At 52.2% G+C, this 19,665-nt stretch overlaps 1 protein-coding gene across 2 annotated transcripts in view; it reads left to right on the top strand.

Annotated features, from left to right (window-relative positions):
• CCDC91 (coiled-coil domain containing 91) overlaps positions 1-19,665 on the top strand; it is a 181,348-nt gene that overhangs the window by 91,419 nt on the left and 70,264 nt on the right. For both annotated transcript variants that reach the window (XM_084766575.1, XM_084766576.1), the window contains one exon: positions 6,555-6,632. In XM_084766575.1, the coding sequence (XP_084622701.1) occupies positions 6,555-6,632 (78 nt within the window). The remainder of the gene's footprint in view (positions 1-6,554; positions 6,633-19,665) is intronic.

Below are 19,665 nucleotides of genomic sequence, written 5' to 3'. Positions count from 1 at the left end.
CTGAAACTCACAGCGATCCACCTGCCTCTACCCCTGGGTGCTGAGATTAAAAGGGTGCAGCACCATGCCAGGCTGCCTTATGTTTAATTTTGTGTCATAGCTTCCATATCTACGTGGCAAACTGTGCATTTACCTAGGTGGGGACTTATAATAACTAGCACTCAGAAGACAGTCTCAGTGTGAGTTTGCAGAGCTACGAGCGCAGCACCAGGAACATTCCCACGGCTGTGTGACACTCACAGTCATTGCCCTCCTGGGACTGACTTCTTTCCATGGGGAGATGGCTGTCCTGAAGTAGAGCAGTGACATGGCTGTTTCCAGCCTTTAGAAAGAGAGAAATAAAGTGCAATTGGCTGTTGTGGGAGGACGTCTTCTGAGAAGGTAATCTCGGGTTCTTGAGTAAGGCAAACACTACACTAGCCTGTTCTTTTGGATTTCTCTCAAATAAAACGTTCTTGCTCTCGGATAAGAAGTTATGTTTTCAATTAGATGTTGAGTTAGATGCTTCTTTCAGAATTGTAAGCTAGGCTCTTCTACATTTGTTTAAGAGATCAGGAAATAATTCTGAGACACAGACAGTTAAATATAGATTTTTTTCCTTAGAAAACAAATATAAATTTGTTTTACTTCCACCATTTAAAAAGTGATGAGCTACAGGCCAAACTACATCCTGACCCCAAAGACAGAGTGCAATCCTCACTCCAGGCCTGTGGTTTCTGAGTTGTCCGTGGTCTCAGGATGAATACTCAGGACCGCGTGTTTGCAGCCAGCACAGCTGTCCTGACAGAGGTTCATACGAGGGAAAGAGTCAGGCTGGGCTAGCGTTGCCAGAGGCAGGAGGAGCTGGTGTGCTGTGTTGTATGGGGGCTGATGGTGCCATGGGCCTCTTCAGCAGTGTGGAAAAGCCAGAGCTCGTGAAATCTGAGCCCTCTTCCCCTCTTCCGAAGCCCAGAGCATTATGACGGTGATAGTCACAACAAGTCAGTCTGTCTGTGGAAAGATTAGTCTGTCGAGCTCTTTACAGCTAGGAGACAGTTTATGGTTTGTCTGCAGTGATGTTAACCCTCTGTTCAGGAAGGTTCCTGTAGGAAGGCACGTGTGTCAAGAAAGGACACACACGCAGTGCATGGCTAAACTGTGTAAGTGCTGTAAGCATGCTGGGACAGAGTGTAGGTGAGCCAGGTGTGGGGCTTCTGGCTTCTGTAGTGACCCTTCAGGGCAACAGAGAACAGGACGGTAGTGGCAGCACGTTCACTTGTCGAGAGAGTCAGCCAACTTCCTGGGGAGAGTTGTGACATAAGCTGCCAAGGTGACCAGGGAAGGTGTGGCCTGGGAGTCCAGTGAACTCGACCTTGAACTTTTAAAGAATTTGTTAAAATGATGACTGAAGATGCGACCTTTCCTAGAAATTGGAAGGGAAAGGAACTCCCTGTTCAGTGCCTGTCTCTATTTTTATTCAGAAAATTCATCAAGGCCGGGGACCATTAATGGCTGGTTACTGTCAAGTAGCTCTGGGCCTGGGAGGTGACCCATAAGCTCAGTGAGGTGCCCGCTGAAAGGACCTGACTGGAGATGCCCAGAACCTCCATAAAACCCCGCAGTCTCAGGCCTGGGAAGGCAGAGGCAGAAGAGTCCCATCAACCGTAGGACAGCCAGTCAGGCTCAGTGGGTGAGCGCTGGGTCAGTGGGAAACTTTCTCAGAAGACAAGGGAGCCCGAGGAAGACACTCAGCGTCACCTTCCGGCCTCCGTGTAGTGCAGGTCCTGTGGTAATCTAATCCCCCTCATCCATGGCGTCCTGTCTGCTGTGTGCATCCCTGCTCAAGTCATCTTGCTTATGGTGTGCCGGTGAGTTATTAACACTGGCTCGGCTAGCAGCAGACACCTGAGCAAACCCAGCATGAGTATTCCGCACTGTGGCCTGCTGGCACCAATGACCACATGACAGCGCATGAGCACAGTGCACTGGCACCTTACAGGCCGCCATAAATAAGTGGCATCTTCCATAACATGCACAGAAACAAAAAAGTTGAAGGACATAAAAACAAGAATGTCATTTTGTTTACATGAAGAGTGTACATGTTAGGCCACACCATATTTAGTTTTGATAGATTGGTTTTTTAAAAAAAATTGTGTGTTTTCTCTGTGTGGGTTTGTGCACATGTGCCCACAGAAGCTGGAAGAGCATGCCATCCTTGGATCTGGAGTTACAGGAAGTGGCAAGATCCTCAGTGGTGTCATTGGTAGACACGTTGGAGGTTTTAGCACTGGTCACAGCACGGTGATTTCCGTAGTTCTGGCTGTGTTATCTCTGAAAGGGAACTTCGAAAGGCTGGGCAGTCCAATGTGGGCATTTCGCTTCAGGTCAGCACTGAGCAGCATGGCTCAGGCCACCATTTTCCAAAGCTGTTGTTTCTCAAGAGCACGGGGAGCTTCATTGCTGAAGGCAGGGGAGGTGTGGCCTTGCTCTGTGAGGGGTTGCGGATAGGTCTCCTGCTGACTTCTGGAGTCTCTCAGCCCCCTCAGTAATCTTTGTGGTGAACTCCCCTCTGCAGCTACACCCGGGGACTGTTCTACAGTCGTTTGTGCACATGGTTCCTGCTAACTGGAGGTGTTTCTTGTTTTTTGGTCTGTTTACAGCGCTCCTGTCCTCTGGAGGGGTTGGTGGTGGTACGCTTAACCCACGTGCTGCATGGCGTAGCTTTCCAGCTGACTGCTGAAGCAGGTCCAGCCCAGTTGTCCTCAATTTGCAGTGGTGACTTGTACTATTTTTTCAGTTTATGGCATAGTTTCTGTAGTATTTATTGGCCCTCAGAGGTTTGTCTTTGATGCCAAGAGTCAGTGTTATCCTCCGCGTTCCCCAAACACTAGCCCTGCACTTGGCCGTTGTTTTGGCTGCGCTCTGACCCGTGCCTTATATCTACCACTGACCTCCCACAGCATTGCTGCGCAGCCTGTGTCCAGGCAGTAAGGCCGGCTGTTTCCGTGTGCGTGCTTGCGTTGTTTTTGTTTTCTGCTTTAACATTATGTCCCTGCATTTCTACTTACTTTCGCACATGTGGGAGGTGTCAAACCCAGAGCTTCGTGCGTTCTACGTGGGGGCTGTACCACAGAACCACAGAGCCTGTCTGCATTATTTATGCAGAAAAGCCGAGTTTGGGACTGAGAAGACGGCCTAGGGCTTAAGAGCAGCTGTTCTTACAGGGGCCTGCAGCTTCCACCTCCATGGGGTTCACAGCCGTACCTCCAGAGCCACCCATCTCAGCCCACAGCTGACCTCAGGGGGCACCTGGTACATACATGGCGCACATGCATATGTGCAGGAAAAATGCATACATATATAAAAGAAAATAAACCTACATATTTTTAAAGAAAAAAATTGTTCTTTCTGGTAGTCTTAGTGTGGTGGAAGAATTACTGCTAGGTCAGAGGCTGGAGGCGTAGACACGGGACTAGTAGGGCCCTGAAAGGCTGGGCTGAGTGCTGCCCCATGAGCCTGCTCACATTGCGCGGAGAGCCTTGCTTGGAAATGAGAAAACAGTACCATTAGCTTTGAACTTAGACAGGGAGAGAAAGGGGGGGCAGAGAGGGAGGGAGGTGTGTGTGTGTGTGTGTGTGTGTGTGTGTTGTATATGTCTGGGTGTTGTGTGTGAGTGTGTATGTGTGTGTATTGTGTGGGTGGGGTGTGTGTGTGTCAGTGTGGTGTGTGTGAGTGTGTATGTGTATGTATTGTGTGTGGGATGTGTGTGTGTGTGTCAGTGTGTGTGTGTGTGTGCGCGTGTGCGTGTGCGTGTGTGTGTGTGTGTGTGTGTGTGTGTGTGTGTGTGTGTGTATCTAGCACACACGCCCATGGCAGATGTTGTCCCCTCTCCACCTTACTTTCTATGGCAAGGCCCCTCCCTGGACTTGCAGTCTGTCTGGTTGCCAGGGAGCTGCAGGGCTCCGCCTGTCTCTCTCACTTGGCACTGGTTTAGAGAGCACACTGCTATGGCCAGCATTTATGTGGGTGCTCGGGCTCCACACTCAAGTCCCTGTGATTGTATGGCAGGTGTTTTACAGTGTTAGTGGTCTTCCCAGACTCTGCATTGGAAGGCAGTTTCGTTTCTGAGATAGGCTTTCACTGTGCAGCCCTGGCTGACCTGGAACTCACGTTGTAGACTAGACTGGCCTGGAACTCACAGAGATCCTCCTGCCTCTGCCTCCTGAGTACTGAGATTAAAGGTGTGTTCTCCATGCTACCAAATTTTAGTAGCTAAACATTATATATTGGATTTTCATTGAGCTATTTAAAAATTAAATATTATCAATTTTATGTTATGGATATTAATTGAAATGACATTATTTTATTATGAACACTTTCTGGATTAATTCCCAAATGCACAAAAATACTGAAAGCTATACACTAGGATTTGTTTGAGCACTGAGCCCAGGAGACCAGCTTCTGCATTTACACACACGCATCTTAGGCATGCCAACAGTGGACAGATTTGTGGTTTTTCAGCTGCTAGTAGTGCAGTGAAGAAAACTAAGGACAACTAGGACCTTGGAGTCGCTAGGCTGTAGGTGCTAATGCAGAGCTGAGAAGCTGCGGATTGCGCACAGCTTGGAGAGAAAAGGCTTGAGTCTGAGGGAGCCCAGGCTTGTGTTGGGGAGCGGAAGGAGAGGAGACCGCCAGTGAAGATCCTGAGGTAGCACGTTGTTTCCAGAAAGCACGAGAATGTGGCTCAGCATTGACAGTCACAGCAGCCTTGGTGCGCAGCTAGATCACCATGCTACTGTGACGTCATCAGACCCAGGACTTAATGGAAGATCACACTGCATCCATTAGCAAAGAGCACAATGCCATCTCACTGGGTGTCTGAATGTTGTCCCGAGTTTAGAAACTCATGAGAGGGCCTCAGGGACCCTGTGCGGTAGATTCCTACTGCCACAGAAACAGCCGGCCCGCCACAGGAGATGGGAGAGTGGCAGAGCCTCAGAGGAGGTGCCAAGCCAAACATTTCACTCTCGCTAAACAGCCACAGATCCTGCGAGCCATTCCCCTAAAGGGAGGTGGGGTAGAAAGCTCGGCTTGGAGAAAGGGCCACACCTTTCTGCCTTTTCTCCTGTAGATTTATTTCTTATAAAATACAGAGGAAGGAATATGGTGTTGTTTATCATCGTGGTCTTCCGGGTTCCATAATTATATGAGGATAATTCACTGGTTTGTTGTGGCATCACTGTCTTGTTTATAGAACCGCTGTGCGTCACTCTTGCCGCAGAGTTGTTACCTGGCCGTCTTGTGCACAGCGCTGTGTGCTTCTCTGTTGTTAACTTGAGAACGAGTCACCGTGGGTTGGCTGAGAGTTCATGCTTTTGTTAAGAGTTGCATTTACAAGATGGATTGTATACTTTGTGCCACAAATAGCTTCTTCTGGTATTCTAATCTTATATCTAAAATAGTTATTTTATATGGAATCAATAGATATATCCCCAGAAAGGAAAAAAGTAAAATTGGAAATTTTAGGGGCTGTGGTGTAGTAAAACTCCTGTTGCACTAAAAAGGTAGTTGTGTAAAATTGAGTTTAACAGATTGCAACTATTACAGAAAATATATAGTTTGATATTTAAAAGCCATTTATTAATCATTTCTTGACAATTTTAAATAGGAAAGTTTGATGTTTTGTGGTAGCAGATATGCTTACTTTCCTTTCAACAGTGATTGAATTCCAGTAAATACTTCCTACTAGAAACCCCATCTCTGGCCACAGGTGGAGGAGAAGGTGATTCCTTGGTTACACAGACTCCCTGTTTGAACAGGCGTCTCCTTACCTCATTTGAAAACACAGGTGCTTTAACATATGTGACATGTTTGCTGATAGTGTCAACTGACTGGACTTCATGGTCTTCCCTCTGAGGCAGCTTAATAAAATCTCTTTGATTTATGAATTTCTATTTTTCATCAAGAGCAAAAGGAAAATGATATAGAAAAACTAGTGTGAACCTGCCTGGTCCTGTGCATGGCACTGTGGTGTCAGCACATGCTGCCTGCACAGCGGGTCCGTCTCGAGTGTGGACCCCAGGGTCCGTCTCAGCTGTGGACCACGGGTCTGTCTTGGGTGTGGACCGTGGGGTCCGTCTTGGGTGTGGACCCTGGGTCCATCTTGGGTGTGGACTCCGGGTCCGTCTCAGCTGTGGACCGTGGGTTTGTCTTATTTTTTCAGAAGGAATAATGAGAAATATAAAAGTCCACCTATTGTTGAGAGTTACAGAAAACAAGCCTGCTTATTGGGGAATAACACTCAGATACTTCCTCTCATTCTTAAGTTTTCGAGAGTCCGTGTCGCTGTGCAGCCCTGACTGGCCTGCTGGTCACTGTGCAGCCCTGGCCGGCTTCAGTGCCACATGGATCTGCCTGACAGATGCCTCCTGGCCTCTTGCTGGGCCGAGCTTTACATGGGCTTCTTCTAAACCACAAGCCAGCAAACTGGTCTTCTCCTTGGTCCCACCCGCAGTCTTAGTGTTTTGCGTACCAACTGATGAAAAAGTATAGATGCAATTTCTCCTTTCTTTCAGGAAAAGCACAAGCAAGAACTGGAAGACATGAGGAAGGCTGGGCACGAGGCGCTGAGCATCATTGTGGACGAGTACAAGGTAGGCTCCGGATTCCCTGGCTGTGCGCACCTCAGGGGGAGGGCAGGCTTGACTCCTGAGCAGGCGGAGCTGCACACAGGCTGTTGGCCTGCACACAGCTGCGTGCATCCGCCAGCCTTCCTCACCACCACAGACAGTGGCTCCACACACCCTCTGGGAGGAAGGGTTGATTTTGGTCTGTTGAGTCCTTGCTTTGGACAGCAGAGATGAATTTGTACAGCAGAGATGTTCACCTATGGCAGCCAAGGAGCTGGGGGTCTTGAGAGAACACGTCCCCAGGGACCTACTTCCTGCAACTAGATCCTGCCCCCAAGTGCTCCCCTTCCCCAAATACCAAGAGGTCAGAGCCACCACAGTCAATCATTTTCGAGAAGGGAAAGTCGTCTGGAATCAAGACTGTTAACACACTGAGCGGTGGGATAGCTCAGATCTGCACTGCGGTGCCTTCTGTTGGTGACTAATCCACTGGGTGGGCGCGTGGTCACTGAAGTGTTCTCATTGATGACAGAGCCAGGCTAATGCTGTGTTAAATTGGTGAGACTCAGAGGTGAAGTTTAATGTAAAATAGTAAACAACTGCCATATAGTCTTTTCCTCTGGTGTGGTTTTACTTTTTTAATAGGAAAAAATTAAGTAAATCTGAAAAAAATTATTTCATCTCCTTTCTTTTTAAAAGTTAGCTATGGATTTGTGTGTATTTAAGTAGTAACAGACAGACTATGGTAATGCCATGTCAGTGCCATATAGTAAGAATGTTCTAGAATTTAGCAAAAGACAGTCAAAGATCTCCCAGAACTGGAGTCACAGGTGGTTGGGAGCAGCCATGTGGAACCTGGGAACTGAACCCGCGTCTTCTGCGAGAGCATCAAGTGCTCCTACCCACTGAGCCATCCCTCCAGCCCAGCCGCACTCTGTCTTCAACAGACATGCTTGTCCCTTTCTCTACACTGCTGTCAGTGGGGTTTAAGTCTTGCGCCTTTCTGTAATGTTCTTTGCACATGGTAGTTCTGAGGGGGACTTGGCGGAGAGCCGTTTGTTGTGTCTGCTTGTCTACTCTTGCCATGGTTCAACACTCAGTGTGCTGCATTGTGACTTACTGAAAAGGGCTGGGAAGGAATCAAATGGCCCACGGAGTGACCCTGAGCTGCCCTCTCCTAGACAGCGAGTCACTGCCATGTGGCTGTGCCCCATGCGCCTCTCCTCCCTGGTGCTCCTCCTCATCCAGCACAAGGGCTGAGTCTGCTGGGGTGGCTCAGATAGACTGGTGACCCCGAGTGTAGCCAGGCGTGTCAGTGCTCCTCTTCCCTGCAGTGTGCTCCGCCTGCTGAGGTAGTCTCACCAGTGACCTTTGAAGCCTCCTTCTCTCTCCTCTCACTGACCTTAAGACGACATTTAGCCTTTCTCCCCCCATGAGTCTGGTCTGTCTTGGGATTGGGTCTGCTCCGGTGTGTGCCAGCCCCAGCCGACCCTCTCCCAGCAGCCCTCAGATGCACTGCTGCTCAGCCAGCGGGGACTCCCGTCCGCCTCTCCGCCCAGCTGCTGCCCGCTGAACCTAACCCTTGTATGCCGACACACTCGCTGTGAGTTCCTCTTGCGTCTGCACTGTTGTATCTAGAGAGCAGTTCCCTGGATGTCATTCACCCCTCTTTGGTTGAGGGGTGCAGTAGGAATGCTGGGTTAGGGCTGAGCATTCCAGTCTTTTTTCCTCAGCTTGTTCACCACTTTTTGTTTGTTTCGTTTGTTTTGTTTGGGGGGTGTCTGTAAGCATGCTACTGCTCAGGTAAGAGGTCACTAGAATGTCCAAGTGATGTGCCCAGTGGTTTTAACCGGATACAGAAATAAGCCTTGTCGTGATGAGAAGTTTCCTTTAAGAAGCGCAAATTGTGGTCCACTCTGTGGCGTTGCCGGGCGATGGGGCAGATGGGAGGCTTTAGCTCTTCTGAGCCTACATACATGCGTGCAAGCCGACGCTGTGTATTGTAAGCCGGGTGGTCTGCCTTACGCTGCCTATAGCAACGTTACAGATGATTTGTAGATGTTTATTCTGAGTAAGTTTTTAAATAGTTTTAATGGTTTATTCTTATTTTGTGTGTCTTTTGTCTTTTGCCTTCATATATGCAGACCCCCTGGAACTCCGAGTCCAGACAGCAGTGAGCTGCATGTGGGTGCTGGGGGTTGAACCTGGGTCCTCAGGAAGAGCAGACAGTGCTCTTAACCACTGAGCCATCTTTCCAGATACTCAGGAAATTTTTAAAACAATTTTCTATTGAATCTTTGGGAATTTCACGTTATGTACCCCAGTCCCACTGTTTTCGCAATCCTTCCGTATCCACCCTCCACCATTGTAATCTTCTCACCAAAATAAAAAAAAAAAAAAAAAAAATTAGAAAAGAAAAATAAAACAAAAGAGTAATCTCACAGACCCGGTTGTGACCAGCTCCTCTGTCACCTGCAGCCTGACCTCTACTTCTCACAGTGGCGCTTGAAACTGTGGGACGTCATGCAGTTTACTCTTTCACCCAAACAGCTTTCCTTGCACTGTGTGTTGCAGTGAGTCATTAGCCTAGTTTGAGGCCTCTGGCTCCTGCTGCACCGTCAACACTGGACCCTCAGAGAGACTCTCAGAGATCCTGCTGTGGCTGCGCCGTGGAGACCCTGCTGCTCTGGCTCCAGATCCCCAGGACCAACCCCTTCCTGCTCCAGCAGCTCACAGGGAAGATAATGGGGTGGCCAACTCAAAGACCTGGATCCAGGCCCGTGTAGTGTGTAAGTCGGTCAGCACGCCACCAGAACCAGCTCTCTCACTGGCCCGGCAAGGGATTGGGCCAGCTCTCTAGCTCCCACGTCTCTGTTGGCCTACACCAGGGAGGACAGAGCCAGCTTAGTGCGGCCCTGTGGTGGCGACACGGCTTTAGGCTGCAGTACAGAGCACAGACCGCAGTGGGAGCATGGGCCCGACGTGGCCTGGAGATCACGTGGCCTCTCACGTTGTGCTGTCCCTCCCGGTTCTGCCTCTCTCCATACACGCTACAGACCACGCCACTCTTCTCTCTCCGTACACGCTACAGACCACGCCACTCTTCTCTCTCCGTACACGCTACAGACCACTCCACTCTTCTCTCTCCATACACGCCACAGACCACGCCACTCTTCTCTCTCCATACACGCTACAGACCACTCCACTCTTCTCTCTCCATACACGCCACAGACCACGCCACTCTTCTCTCTCCATACACGCCACAGACCACGCCACTCTTCTCTCTCCATACACGCCACAGACCACGCCACTCTTCTCTCTCCGTACACGCTACAGACCACGCCACTCTTCTCTCTCCGTACACGCCACAGACCACGCCACTCTTCTCTCTCCGTACACGCCACAGACCACGCCACTCTTCTCTCTCCGTACACGCTACAGACCACTCCACTCTTCTCTCTCCATACACGCTACAGACCACGCCACTCTTCTCTCTCCGTACACGCCACAGACCACGTCACTCTTCTCTCTCCGTACACGCTGCAGACCACGCCACTCTTCTCTCTCCATACACGCTACAGACCACGTCACTCTTCTCTCTCCGTACACGCTACAGACCACTCCACTCTTCTCTCTCCATACACGCTACAGACCACTCCACTCTTCTCTCTCCATACACGCTACAGACCACTCCACTCTTCTCTCTCCGTACACGCCACAGACCACTCCACTCTTCTCTCTCCGTACACGCTACAGACCACTCCACTCTTCTCTCTCCATACACGCTACAGACCACGTCACTCTTCTCTCTCCTATCTCCCCACCACATACCTGGTCACTTCTGCCTCCCCCGTGACTTCTGGGCCCTGAAGAGTTGTTTATAGTGGCCAAAACGTGTCCTTTGTGGCTAAGCGCTCCTGCAGGTAGACCAGATGGCCCAGGAGCAGAGGTTTCACAGTCTGTCTTATGTATGTTAGAGCTCAATCCTGCTGCTGACGCGCGACCTCGGGGCCACTTCTCTGACTGTGACATTCAGCGTTGTCATGGATGGGTAAGGGGTAAAGATACATCCCGGCATGGGATGCTGTGCACACACTGAAGGAACTGGCACTCTGGTACTTAGAGTCAGTAGATGTCGGCTAGTATGTTCAGCATGTCCGTCTCCCAGCATAGCACATGTCTGTCCTTTCATTATTTCATGACTGATGACTCTCCTTTACCTCTCAAAGTGGAGAAGTGCAGATTTTTTGTCACAAACTTCAGGAACATTCACTAGAGAACAAAAGATGGTGGCCCATCCCGTTTAAAAGCCATCGGTCTTCTATTCCCTTAGAAACCCAGTTCACCAGGGTGTGATGAGAAAGACATAGAAGGTGTGACATAAACTGACGCAATCCAAACAGAAACCCCTGTGCACTGGAACACTATTCTCCTGTAGTGTCTATGAGTTTTGTATATTTTACTTTTAGGTGCTGAGTTTGAAAGATTTTTTTAATTTTTATTTTAATTTTTTTAATTAAGTAAGGTGAAGTGAAAGTAAGTCCCGAAGGGCCTCTTCTAGCCTCTGGAGCCTGAGGTTGCTGAGTACAGGCAGCAGCAAAGCATTTCTTTACGTCCTTACTGATGATCTTGGTGCCTGTTGTCTGATGCAGTCACCAGTGGAGAGGCACACAGTTCCCTGTTACAGGAAATTGTATGGGTTCAGCCTAAGAAGCTAGGAACTAACACAGAGAGACAGAGCTGCAAGCACTAAGCCAGGCAGCGTCTAAACTGATACAAATGTACTTGTAAACTAACATAAACTACTCTAACCCTCATGACAGACATTTATCTCAAGCACTTGCCACTGTGATCCTCACTGACTTCCACCTTCCTTTTTTTCCCTCTTCCTCTCAACTGTCAATCTTGGCTCCGCCCTTTTCCAGGAAGTCCTGCCTTTTACTTCCTGTCCTTCTGCCCATCTGATTGGCTAAACAGTGCTTTATTGACAGTTGTTACATTCACTCTAGACATTCCTCTGCAGTTCTCCCTGCTGAAGACTGGCACATAAGTAGTTAGGTCGCCATTGTGGTTTTTGTTCTAAGGTGATCTGAGCAATTGTTTGGGCCTCAGAACACGGTGGTCAGAACTTTTGGTTCTCAGATTTTACAGAACACAGTAAATATTTTGTGTTGCTTATCAAAGACATCTGCCATGGCAGGTATCACCCCAGGAAACTAGAGCAGTAGGTGCAGCGAGAGCCTGTGTCTTTATTTCAGCGTTCTGAACATTATTCTACATCCCCAAAGGGTTTGTGAGGCGTGGCCATCTGTGTTCTCACTATCTTGTCTGTCATGTGTTTGCATTAGGCATGCTGTTGTGATTTTCCGTGTTTTTATCTCAGTATTGACTAGCTTGTATGTGGATATGCCCACTTATATGTACACATATGCATATACATGTGTGATTTCCCATTGTAATCACATACAAAAGAATGAGATAAACTCAGAGAAAGGAAATGAGTGTAGTGAGGACTTTTCTTTGCTCTTGAAAGTTAAAGGGACAAACAAGAAAAACCTGAGTTTTAGTTGTAACTCAGCAAGCAGGATGTGACTGACATCAAGATGGTTTACAGCAGACTTCAGCCTGTGTGGGACAAGCAATCACAGTCAGAGAGCCCTTGATGGAGGAAGGTCAGTGTGACAGACCAGGAGCGCACCAGGGAACGCCATGCACGGAGGGTGCAGCGAGCTTACTGACGTGGATGGGGCTGGGTGGCATCTTGCCCTCTATAACGAGGTACTTCCTTCCCGTTGCTCCTTGTAAAGTTCCACCTCACGCCTCAGTCCAGCTTGTACAGTGCCCAACAATACTTGAGGTAAAGTAATCTTCACTGCTAACCTCACTTCAAAACTGGGTTTTTCTTTTTGCCCTAAATAACTCTGGGGAAGAATTTTCCAAGGGAAGTGCTTAGCTGACTCAGTGTGCTAGACCCAGCTTCTAGCTGCGCTCACAGTCGCGGGGTGAGGGTTGGGTGGCTGGGGGCAGGGGAAGGAGTGGGGGGTTCTCAAGACACTTAAGTCAACTGGAAGCTTCATTTTATCTCACTTGGAGCTCAGGTCATTAATAATTCCAGCTTGACACAAGATCTGAACTTTTTTTTTTCTTAAAATTTTTGTTTTGCTGCTGTACAGAGAACACTCTTTCAATGGCAGCTCTTCCCTTTCCCTTTTTAAATTTTTGTTTGTAAACTTTAATCTAGTGTAGAGTTTACTGAAAGATTGTTCATTTAGTAAAAAGTTTTTCTCTTCTCTGTTAAACATGTACTTAGAGTTTTATTCCGCAGTGGTATTTATAACTTATTTTCTTGTCTAGTGGAGCTTGTTTAATTTTGGAATTAACTTGTACTCTTTTTCTTGTATAAATTAAAAGATTTGGTGGAAAGTGATATCACTGGTTTTCATCCCACTCAAAACAAATTTAATATCTGTCGATCGATCGATCAATAGATCGATTTTTGGTTTTTTGAGACAGGGTTTCTCTGTGCAGCCCTGGCTGTCCTGGGCTCACTTTGTAGATCAGGCTGGCCTCGAACTCACAGAGCTTCATCTACCTCTGCCTCCTAAGTGCTGGGATTAAGGCATGTGTCACCACTGCCTTGCTAATATTTAATTTTTAATTAAAAGGTTTAGACATCTTAGATCACACTAGACAGAAGCGTTAGAGCCTTGAATTGTACCAGCTCATGATTTAAATTACAGAGTTGACTTTGGCTCTGTCTCTTTTTACAGAGGATACCTAACAAGCTATCACTGCAAAGTGTGTGTGTGTGTGGTGTGGGTGGGTGTGGGTGTGTGAAATGAAATCACCTGCTGGCCACTGTCTTGTCTCCAGTACTGGGTACCTCTCTTTGTTTGCATAGACATGGCCAAAGAGCATATATTTAAGAAGGTCATTTCTGGCAGAGTATGATAGCACTCATGAGGCTAAGGCAGGAGCTGTTGACTTCTAGGCCTGACTGAGCTTCTTAGGAAATTCAGAGTCAACTTGAACTACTCATTAAAATCCTGTATCAGTCTGGGTGCAGTGGTGCACACCTGTAATCTCAGCACTTGGAAGGCAGAAGCCAGTGGATCTCTGTGAGTTCGAGGGCAGCCTGGTCTACAAAGCAAGTACAGCCAAGGCTACACAGAGAAACCTTGTCTTAAAAAACAAAACAATAAAATCCTGTATCAGAATAAATGTACAAAACAAACAGCCAGTCAAACAACAAGCCAACCAAAAAATACCCAGCCAGCCAGTCAACCAACAAAACCAACCAACCAAGCAGCCAACCAGCCAGTCAACCAACAATACCAACCAGCCAGCCAACCAGCCAGCCAGCAGTTCATCCTTACTGTCCGGCATTTACACACTTGAAGGCGTCTCTCTCGCAGGTGCATGGTGTCACTTCCCTCCTTGCTCTGTGTGAAGCTCAGTTCCACAGCTCCACCTCTCTGCACAGCTCAGAAGCCAGCGTCCGCTCCCTGCTGAGCCCATGAGCAGAGCTTGTACTGCGAGCAGTGCATGGGCGGCTTCTCCTCTTCTGATGAGCACATGCTCATGCACTGAAGTTTAAGCACAGGAGTTTCTGCTGCTTAGGATGGAAGAGTTGTGTGAGCTCACTGTGTACAGTCTTTCTGGAATAATCTGAATTCAGTCTTGGTACCCCAGTTTCCTACAGGAACTAAACCATGTTTTGTGGGAGCACTGGTCTTCTGCTCATTTTTTTTTTTGAAGTTTGAATATGCCTTAAATTCCTGTTGGTAAGCATTGCATTGAATTTCAGCAAATCGGTGTCAGTTATATGCCAGCCTAGAGATTCACATAATTACTCCATCCATTTTTCCAGCGCCTCCACTGGCGAGTGCTTTATTTGAGCCTTGGAGATGACTGTGCCATTTAGTAAGGAAAAACATATTGCATTTAGGAGATGCTTTCCCAGGGTGTACTGTTACTCCATATTATATAAAGTTCTTTCCCAACTGGAGAAACAACTTTGTTTTCTCTTTGTTGAGTATTTTCCATTGATTAGATGTTTCTGGGTCTTTATCCAAAGATGGGAAGAGTAAATTTTAAGATACTTTTATTTGAATCTCACCATTCTGTTAGCCCAAAGGTATGAAATAAATTTACAGCCTTCAGTTATTTGACTGAGTATGGACTCTCATAAATTCCATGTTTTATCATGTGATCAGATTTTTCCTGGACACTGAAGTTGTTTGCTGTTGCCAGCAAAGTTTGTCCAACAGTTTGGTGCTAGATATGCGTGGCTGGACGGGACTCAGGCCTTGGCCGCTCTCCCTTGCCCCTCCCACCGAGCTCAGCCTCACTGAAAGCTTGAGGAAGGTTGAGTACTTGAGAATGGCTCTTCTGTGCCTCTGAGTTTACAGGACTGAGCCAGAACTCCACATGCCGGGGTATTATTGTGGTTTTTCTAGCCAGGCCAAAGCCACAAGGCCCTGGGAACATTGGAAGAAAGCTCATGCTGTTGTAGGTTAAGGCTTTGCCTGTGTTGTTGGTGAGTGGCAGCCTGGTAATGGGGCACGACGGAGACTCGTAGATAAGACACAGCTCTTCCCTTCCTCTCTTCCCTCCCTCTCTTCCCTCCTCTCTCCCCTTCCCTCTCTCCCCTCACTCTCTCCCCTTCCTCTCTCCCCTCCCTCTCTCCCTCTCTCCCCTCCCTCTCTCCCCTCACTCTCTCCCCTCACTCTCTCCCCTTCCTCTCTCCCCACTCTCTCCCCTTCCTCTCTCCCCTCCCTCTCTCCCCTCCCTCTCTCCCCAAACTCTCTCCCCTCCCTCTCTCCCCTCCCTCTCTCCCCTCCCTCTCTCCCCTCCTCTCTCCCCTCCCTCTCTCCCCTCCCTCTCTCCCCTCCCTCTCTCCCCTCCCTCTCTCCCCTCCCTCTCTCCCCTCACTCTCTCCCCTCCCTCTCTCCCCCTCTCTTCCTCTCTCCCCTCACTCTCTCCCCTCCCTCTCTCCCCTCACTCTCTCCCCTCCCTCTCTCCCCTCACTCTCTCCCCTCCCTCTCTCCCCTCCCTCTCTCTCTCTCTCCCTCTCCCCCTCCCTCTCTCCCCTCACTCTCTCCCCTTCCTCTCTCCCCTCCCTCTCTCCCCTCCCTCTCTCCCCTCACTCTCTCCCCTTCCTCTCTCCCCTCACTCTCTCCCCTCCCTCTCTCCCCTCACTCTCTCCCCTCCCTCTCTCCCCTCACTCTCTCCCTCCCTCTCTCCCCTCCCTCTCCCCCTCCCTCTCTCCCCTCCCTCTCTCCCCTCCCTCTCTCCCCTCACTCTCTCCCCTTCCTCTCTCCCCTCACTCTCTCCCCTCCCTCTCTCCCCTCACTCTCTCCCCTCCCTCTCTCCCCTCACTCTCTCCCCTCCCTCTCTCCCCTCCCTCTCTCCCCTCCCTCTCTCCCCTCCCTCTCTCCCCTCACTCTCTCCCCTTCCTCTCTCCCCTCACTCTCTCCCCTCCCTCTCTCCCCTCCCTCTCTCCCCTCACTCTCTCCCCTCCCTCTCTCCCCTCACTCTCTCCCTCCCTCTCTCCCCTCACTCTCTCCCCTCACTCTCTCCCCTTCCTCTCTCCCCTCCCTCTCTCCCCTCACTCTCTCCCCTTCCTCTCTCCCCTCCCTCTCTCCCCTCCCTCTCTCCCCTCACTCTCTCCCCTCCCTCTCTCCCCTCACTCTCTCCCCTCCCTCTCTCCCCTCCCTCTCTCCCCTCCCTCTCTCCCCTCCCCTCTCCCCTCCCTCTCTCCCCTCACTCTCTCCCCTTCCTCTCTCCCCTCACTCTCTCCCCTCCCTCTCTCCCCTCCCTCTCTCCCCTCACTCTCTCCCCTCCCTCTCTCCCCTCACTCTCTCCCCTCCCTCTCTCCCCTCACTCTCTCCCCTCACTCTCTCCCCTCCCTCTCTCCCCTCACTCTCTCCCCTCCCTCTCTCCCCTCACTCTCTCCCCTCCCTCTCTCCCCTCCCTCTCTCCCCTCCCTCTCTCCCCTCACTCTCTCCCCTTTCCTCTCTCCCCTCACTCTCTCCCCTCCCTCTCTCCCCTCCCTCTCTCCCCTCACTCTCTCCCCTCCCCTCTCCCCTCACTCTCTCCCCTCACTCTCCCCTCCCTCTCTCCCCTCACTCTCCCCTTCCTCTCCCCTCCCTCTCTCCCCTCCCTCTCTCCCCTCACTCTCTCCCCTCCCTCTCTCCCCTCCTCTCTCCCCTCCCTCTCTCCCCTCCCTCTCTCCCCCCCTCTCTCCCCTCCCTCTCTCCCCTCCCTCTCTCCCCTCACTCTCTCCCCTCCCTCTCTCCCCTCACTCTCTCCCCTTCCTCTCTCCCCTCCTCTCTCCCCTCCCTCTCTCCCCTCCCTCTCTCCCCTCACTCTCTCCCCTCCCTCTCTCCCCTCCCTCTCTCCCCTCCCTCTCTCCCCTCCCTCTCTCCCCTCCCTCTCTCCCCTCACTCTCTCCCCTCCCTCTCTCCCCTCCCTCCCCTCACTCTCTCCCCTCCCTCTCTCCCCTCCCTCTCTCCCCTCCCTCTCTCCCCTCCCTCTCTCCCCTCCCTCTCTCCCTCCCTCTCTCCCCTCACTCTCTCCCCTCCCTCTCCCTCACTCTCTCCCCTCCCTCTCTCCCCTCCCTCTCTCCCCTCCCTCTCTCCCCTCCCTCTCTCCCTCCTCATCCTCTCTCCCCTCCTCTCTCCCCTCCCTCTCTCCCCTCACTCTCTCCCCTCCCTCTCTCCCCTTCCTCTCTCCCCTCACTCTCTCCCCTCCCTCTCTCCCCTCCCTCTCTCCCCTCCCTCTCTCCCCTCACTCTCTCCCCTCCCTCTCTCCCCTCCCTCTCTCCCCTCCTCTCTCCCCTCCCTCTCTCCCCTCCCTCTCTCCCTCCCTCTCCCCTCCCTCTCTCCCCTCCCTCTCTCCCCTCCCTCTCTCCCCTCCCTCTCTCCCCTCCCTCTCTCCCCTCCCTCTCTCCCCTCCCTCTCTCCCCTCCCTCTCTCCCCTCCCTCTCTCCCCTCCCTCTCTCCCCTCACTCTCTCCCCTCCCTCTCTCCCCTCCCTCTCTCCCCTCCCTCTCTCCCCTCACCTCCCCCTCTCTCCCCTCCCTCTCTCCCCTCCCTCTCTCCCCTCCCTCTCTCCCCTCACTCTCTCCCCTCCCTCTCTCCCCTCCCTCTCTCCCCTCCCTCTCTCCCCTCCCCTCCCTCTCCCCTCCCTCTCTCCCCTCCCTCTCTCCCCTCCCTCTCCCCTCCCTCTCTCCCCTCTCTCTCTCCCCTCCCTCTCTCCCCTCCCTCTCTCCCCTCCCTCTCTCCCCTCCCTCTCTCCCCTCACTCTCTCCCCTCCCTCTCTCCCCTCCCTCTCTCCCCTCCCTCTCTCCCCTCACTCTCTCCCCTCACTCTCTCCCCTCCCTCTCTCCCCTCCCTCTCTCCCCTCCCTCTCTCCCCTCCCTCTCTCCCCTCACTCTCCCCTCACTCTCTCCCCTCACTCTCTCCCTCCCTCTCTCCCCTCTCTCCCCTCACTCTCTCCCCTCACTCTCTCCCCTCACTCTCTCCCCTCACTCTCTCCCCTCACTCTCTCCCCTCACTCTCTCCCTCCCTCTCTCCCCTCCCTCTCTCCCCTCCCTCTCTCCCCTCACTCTCTCCCCTCCCTCTCTCCCCTCCCTCTCTCCCTCCCTCTCTCCCCTCCCTCTCTCCCCTCACTCTCTCCCCTCCCTCTCTCCCTCCCCTCACTCTCTCCCCTCACTCTCTCCCCTCCCTCTCTCCCCTCCCTCTCTCCCCTCCCTCTCTCCCCTCACTCTCTCCCCTCACTCTCTCCCCTCACTCTCTCCCCTCCCTCTCTCCCCTCACTCTCTCCCCTCCCTCTCTCCCCTCCCTCTCTCCCCTCCCTCTCTCCCCTCCCTCTCTCCCCTCACTCTCTCCCCTCCCTCTCTCCCCTCCCCTCTCTCTCCCTCCCTCTCTCCCCTCCCTCTCTCCCCTCCCTCTCTCCCCTCCCTCTCTCCCCTTCCTCTCTCCCCTCCCTCTCTCCCCCTCCCTCTCTCCCCTCCCTCTCTCCCCTCCCTCTCTCCCCTCCCTCTCTCCCCTCCCTCTCTCCCCTCCCTCTCTCCCCTCCCTCTCTCCCCTCACTCTCTCCCCTCCCTCTCTCCCCTCACTCTCTCCCCTCCCTCTCTCCCTCCCTCTCTCCCCTCCCTCTCTCCCCTCCCTCTCTCCCCTCACTCTCTCCCCTCCCTCTCTCCCCTCCCTCTCTCCCCTTCCTCTCTCCCCTCCCTCTCTCCCCTCCCTCTCTCCCCTCCCTCTCTCCCCTCACTCTCTCCCCTCCCTCTCTCCCCTCACTCTCTCCCCTCCCTCTCTCCCCTCCTCTCTCCCTCCCTCTCTCCCCTCCCTCTCTCCCCTCCCTCTCTCCCCTCACTCTCTCCCCTCCCTCTCTCCCCTCCCTCTCTCCCCTTCCTCTCTCCCCTCCCTCTCTCCCCTCCCTCTCTCCCCTCCCTCTCTCCCCTCCCTCTCTCCCCTCCCTCTCTCCCCTCCCTCTCTCCCCTCACTCTCTCCCCTCCCTCTCTCCCCTCCCTCTCTCCCCTTCCTCTCTCCCCTCCCTCTCTCCCCCTCCCTCTCTCCCCTCACTCCCCTCCCTCTCTCCCCTCCCTCTCTCCCCTCACTCTCTCCCCTCCCTCTCTCCCCTCCCTCTCTCCCCTCCCTCTCTCCCCTCACTCTCTCCCCTCACTCTCTCCCCTCACTCTCTCCCTCCCTCTCTCCCCTCACTCTCTCCCCTCCCTCTCTCCCCTCCCTCTCTCCCCTCCCTCTCTCCCCTCCCTCTCTCCCCTCCCTCTCTCCCCCTCCCTCTCTCCCCTCCCTCTCTCCCCTCCCTCTCTCCCCTCCCTCTCTCCCCCTCCCTCTCTCCCCTCCCTCTCTCCCCTCCCTCTCTCCCCTCCCTCTCTCCCCTCCCTCTCTCCCCTCCCTCTCTCCCCTCCCTCTCTCCCCTCCCTCTCTCCCCCTCCTCTCTCCCCTCCCTCTCTCCCCTCCCTCTCTCCCCTCCCTCTCTACCCTCCCTCTCTACCCTCCCTCTCTACCCTCCCTCTCCTTCCCTCATAT

This window comes from Acomys minous (assembly GCF_964271855.1).
Source record: "Acomys minous genome assembly, chromosome: 17".
Lineage (NCBI taxonomy): Eukaryota > Metazoa > Chordata > Mammalia > Rodentia > Muridae > Acomys > Acomys minous.
This window is presented reverse-complemented; position numbering and strand designations above follow the sequence as displayed.